We start from the raw sequence: 5,884 nt of genomic DNA on the forward strand, positions 1-5,884 counted from the left end.
ATTGGAAAAGTGAAATATTACAGTTTTCTGCTGTCACATCAGTAATAATATCTTTTATTTAAGCATACTGATTAGACCTTGTCACATAATTAATATATGTTTTGATACTTTTAGCCTACTCTCAACTTTTAGAAAGACTGAAATGGATCTGCTGTGATAAATTTTGTATTGATATTTGATACGTGAAATAGATTGTGTAGATGTACTTTTGAAAATAAAGTAAATAACTTTGGAAAAGCAGTTATAAAATAAAAGAAATATCATAAAGTACAAAATATACAGTAGTTTCTAAGAATAACTGTCTTGTTATAAATTCAGTTAAATTAATACTTGATTTAAAAAACAGCTTTTTGTTACTTGTAAATATAAAGTTTTTAATTGGTTTTTGTTTTTATTTCCAGACCTCCAAGTCTCTTCTTGCTACCAGTGTCCTCCTTGGTGTGATTCCTCTGTTGATGGGTCTGTTGTTTGACCTGGTCATTATCATTCCACTAAGAGTTTCCTTACACCAAACACCTATTCTGTATATTTGGCAGGTAAGTTTACTTTCCCTTTTTAAAATCAGCCCTTCTGAGGGCTTATAATGCTAAAAACACCAGTGTTTGATATCTGTTGTGGGTACAGTACAGATCACCAACTATGTAGCTTTGTATCTAAACACAAGCAAAGCATCTTTTAGAGCTAAAATATCAGTGTTTGATATCTGTGGTGGGTACAGTACAGATCACCAACTAAACACAACAAAGCATCTTTTAGAGCTAAAATATCAGTGTTTGATATCTGTGGTGGGTACAGTGCAGATCACCAACTAAACACAAACAAAGCATCTTTTAGAATCATCTTCACTAGATATTTAATAAATAGTAGTACTTCTTTTTTCTAGTGAACTCTGGACAGGTGAGTGTTCACGTCATTTTCTAAGTGCTCAATTGCAACTCAACATTGAAAATTCAATTAGAACATTTAATTTCATTTCTGTTTCAAAAGTGTTTTAACCAAAAATATTGTATAATTTTATTTTAACACTATATAATGTTTATTTGGTTTGTAACATGCATAAAAATTACAAAAATCTTCAAACTTTTATTTCTGTTGTACCCCTAGGTGTCTTACTCTGAATGTCTGACTTCTAGATTTTATATTTGTTCAACTATGAATTTATTGGTTGAAGTCAACTTATAGCCTCAACCCAGAGAGTGATCAAACTTAGAACGTTTCTCAGCTTGGTAAAGGGATGCAACCTGAAATTATTAACCATCACAAGTGGGGGAAGGGAGAGCTCTAAACTTTCATGCTTTATAATTGAGACTACAGTCTTTCTGTATGGAAATCAATTATTTTTTAATAGTTCCTGATCATGGGCATTGTTTGTTCCAGATGATGTTTTTGGATTGTTCTTTTTTATTTGAAAGAAACATGACTAATTTTCTGTGACAAGATATCAGATAATGATATTTAGGGTTGGCAAGAGTGGTAAGATAGGCCTGTGATGCTCAACTATTTCAGTGATCCAAAAATCCTATTGCTTATTGTATTCCAACAACATACATGAATACAAGATTCTCTTATTTATTGAAAACAAACTGTATATTAAATATAAATGGATTTTGACAAAAATTACAGCATTGAGTATGTTCTGAATAAGAAAATGTACAAACGACATGACAACCACAGCCAAATATAAATTTGCAATGGAACAGAATGCATCAGAACAACATTTTGACATTGTTGATGTTTTGTAGGTTGTGTGATTCTTTTTGGAAGATATGTAATAGTATTTTCTGATTCAAAATATTTATACATTCAGATTGTTAAGATGTGTCCAGATCGTGGATTTAGAAATTCTAATATCAGGACATTCCTTGTACATAATAACATTGGGAAGCAAAGGAGCATGGATTAATTTGGGGAACTAGAACCATCAAGAAAGAGACCTGCAACAATTCATACCCTAGCTGTAATAAGCAAAATACTGTGTTTTGTAAGAGGTGGAAATCCATGAACAAAGTTTTTAGTGGCAAAAGCCATCCATATTCCCCAGGCAACAGTACACATCATAAAAAGGATTTTCGTCTGGAAATGTTGCATAAGTCTTATGTCCATAAAGTCTTCCCTCAACATATCTGTTCAACCAGTGCATATCTCAAGAAGCTGGAGAATGTAGTCGGTATTCAAGTTATTCCATACAAGGACATACTGGTGAAGTTGCCAGGTGTAGCACCTGTGGACTTCTGTATGATTGGACTCTTCAAATGGGCACTCGGAAACTAATGTTTTTGTAGACTAGATGGCTTATAGAAAGCAAAGATGGTGTTGATACCAATACCTGTAAAGATGTGTTCAGATTGGGGATTTAGAAATTCCAAGATGAGGACATCCCTTGTACATAATAACATTGGAAAACAGAAGAGCATGGATCAGTTTGGGAATCCAGGACCATCTAGAAAGAGACCTTCAACAAACCATACCCTAACCTTTAGAAAAAGCATTATCCTATCAGATTTGCATTGTACAGTTAATATTGTACTTGCCAGACTAATTGTCTGCAAATTACCAATTAAAGGTCTTTCATGCTGGTGTTCAAATATAATGTTTTGTTGTTATAGACATATCTATCATATGGCTATACATTGATCAATAAAAGTAATAAGCTATCTATTGCAATATAAACATTCAAAACAATAATTTCAAGAATTGTAAAAACTTTTGTTAACATTATTATATTTCAACTTGGTCCACTTAGGACTACATACCACAAAGAAATGTAGAACAATTATTTTGGTAATGCTTTAAATTGTATGACATAGATATTCCATTGACATGCAATCACATTTGTATGTCACATTAAGTAATCATTATTGACATTCAGTGAACATTTAACAACAATTAAACCCACTTTCAATGAGGTTGAAGTAACATAATGTAATTTAAAATGATAAGGAATTATATTTTTAATTGACATGTACTTAATACTCAACAAAAATTTAATCAATAACAAAATGTAATTTCAACACTAACAGTAAGATGATTATTCTCATTTAAATAGATTTAACTGTTCTTAGTTGTTGCTTATTAATAATAATTAATTCAATTTGACAACAAATCCAATAGCATGTCAAGTAAATATCTATTTATGCCATGCAGTTTAAAGCATTATCATTATTTTTGGCACTTATTTGCACATTATCAAGAAAGACAGCCATCTTTAGAAGTGGTTGTTGCATCTTTGAAATGCTAATGATGAGAGAAATCTTGGTGATATTTTTTCTCAATGTGATCTTGTGAACTGCCCCCAGCCAGTGCTTTTCTGTGGACTGGGTATCTTTACTTTGATCAGTCTGTCATACAGTAGTGCTACTGGCTACCCTTTAAGTTAATTCTGCATTAGGAAGACTGTCTGCTTCTTTCAAAGTAGCATCAATGATACTATTCCTTAATGCAGACTTTACTTCTTCCAGTCTTGGATGATTAACATCTAACTAATCAAAAACCACAATTTGGATCCAGAACACTAGCCATGAGATAAATCATGTTGTTATATAACTGACTGTTTTTACAGTGAAGTTACTTTCCACTTTGCAGAAATGGTATTGAGACTGAGACCTGATATACCAAGACTGTTAATTTGATTTTGAGCCTTGTCTTGAGATCCCATCTCTGATGGAAAGCATGCAGGGAAGATACGTTTGCTTTGGACATGACAGCATTATGGCGGAGTCTATTGCAGTGGAAACTAAGCTGCTGTGCTATTGTTCAGATGCATGATCATCAGATAGAGCATGACCTGATGGATATGGTGATATGAACTTGTAATGACATGGCAAGGCTCCAAAACTGTTAATATATCCTAGTGAGCTTATGTATTGTTGGCAAAATGCCATGCTACAATGCCTAACAAATGTGCAGGCATTGCTCTTTCATAAAACTGGCAGTCTTAACTTTGTTTTTGTTTGATTTATAGCAGGAAGTTGACTGCTTCAGTTGGCACAATACATCAACATGAATATGATAATGAATATACGAAAGATTAAAACTAATTGCATATAAGAAATGGAACTTTCTGACCCACAATAAAGTCTAAGATGAAGGGAAGTATTTTTTGTTTTTCAAAACATTTAGAAATTTTACACCCTAAAAATTCAGAAATATTAAATCAAATTTTATGTTTTTTAAAGTAGAAACTACATTCTGTTTAAAAGGTTGTGCCAGTCTTCATACTATTTGATAAGTATTTTCACTGTGAAAATAAAGTGAATGGGGAATATCATTCATACCCCCTTGGTTGAAAGTTTGTTAAACATACTGTTTATATTCAATGAAGTTAAGTACTGTTAAGTAAAACCCCCTCACCTAATCCTAGAAAGAGAAAGAGTGCTTTAAATATGAAGAAATAATTCTGGACACACTAAACTTACATCTTAGCAAAGGATGAATATTGGTAGTTTGTATATTGAGGCTAATATCTGTTTCAATTTAAAAGTACTTTAATGTTAATCCATATTAAGTTTGGCTATTGTTCCTAGAAGATTTGGTTACTGTATTTCTAGTTCTTTTGGAAGCTATCCCAGTTTGGCTTGCTTTAGTTATTGGATTAGTTATGTTAATTTGCATATTGTGAAAAATAACTTTCTTTAACAGTGATTTTAGCAAAGTTAAAGCTATAGTTTTTAGTTTTTCTCATTAAATTCAAGTTCTTCATGATTTTGTAGGATTGGGCTTTAGGAGTTCTCCACACAAAAATTGTTTGTGCTGTTACACTAATGGGACCTAACTGGTGGCTGAAGAGACTCTTAGAACAAGTAAGTGTTCATAGTGGTTTAGTATGTATGTTTGTTCATTGTGTTTGGTGCTTTAGATAAAATAAAATGTTGGTGAAGTAGTTACGATTTTTCTAACCTTAAGTGTTATTCAAGTAGGTTCAACTGTTTCGCTACGAGCATCTTTTTCTGCATCATGAGGTTTTTGTGAGTTACATTAAAAATTTAATTAAACTATTTTCTTTTTATGGCATACAAATAGATTTGGCATAAAAACATAGCTAATAATCCAAATATTAATAGTATGTAAGGTTTAAGTTCATAACTTTATGAAGATATTAAAAAATAATTCTGAATTTCCTCAAATATGAGAATTGTGATATTTTCTGTCTAGGCATTTCCTCTTCTCAAATTTATTTATTGCCTCACTAATAATGATGAAAGTCTTCCGGATATATCCGGAAATCCGGATATTTCGAAAAAATCCTGAAAACCCTGAGAAACACATTTTTTAAAATTATTTATCGGATTTTGGTGTTCCATGCCATAGATAAGCGTTTATGCAATTGCGCGGTTTGTTTACATTCGGCGACAGGGCGCCGCCAGTTTGTAGTCTCGCAATGCTTGCTGGCGTGTACGAGACCTTGTATGCTTATAATGCAAACTTCGTGTCATGTGAACGAGATTTTATCTCGAAAATGTTCTTTAGAAAACACAGTCATTCTTTTGTGTACCTTTCTATTGAGCGAGACAATTGAAGAGCCTTATCTATTCAAAGGTGTTCACCAAAGCGATAATAGATCAAATGAAATGTGCAAACAAGTAGATAGGTCGGCGGATATCCGTAGCATAGAAGGAAAGGTAAAGAACAAGTTCAAATGGTCATGGCTGGAGGAAAAGGATGTAAATGGTGACTTTTTATCGGACTTTGTGAGGAAAGTAGACAGGCCAGGATATGCAGTATACATGTGGTTAGTAAATTTTACTTTATAGATCTATTAAAGTTTGTAATCATTTCTTGTACTGGAGTTTTATAAAATCACTAATAATTTCTTAATTATCACCCAATGACGTGACTGATCAAGACGGCAAATCAAAGGATCAGTATTTGAGAGAAGTCTCAAGAA

The 5,884-nt window shown here is 32.5% G+C and overlaps 1 protein-coding gene across 1 annotated transcript in view; it reads left to right on the plus strand.

The window, feature by feature from the left end:
• The window catches only part of LOC106467659 (E3 ubiquitin-protein ligase MARCH6-like), an 82,997-nt gene that overhangs the window by 65,329 nt on the left and 11,784 nt on the right, over window positions 1-5,884 (plus strand). The window contains exons 19-20 of the mRNA XM_022395859.1: window positions 402-536; window positions 4,710-4,799. Coding sequence (XP_022251567.1) covers window positions 402-536; window positions 4,710-4,799 — 225 coding nt within the window. The remainder of the gene's footprint in view (window positions 1-401; window positions 537-4,709; window positions 4,800-5,884) is intronic.

The sequence above is a fragment of the Limulus polyphemus genome, unplaced genomic scaffold, assembly GCF_000517525.1.
Source record: "Limulus polyphemus unplaced genomic scaffold, Limulus_polyphemus-2.1.2 Scaffold2696, whole genome shotgun sequence".
Taxonomy (NCBI): domain Eukaryota; kingdom Metazoa; phylum Arthropoda; class Merostomata; order Xiphosura; family Limulidae; genus Limulus; species Limulus polyphemus.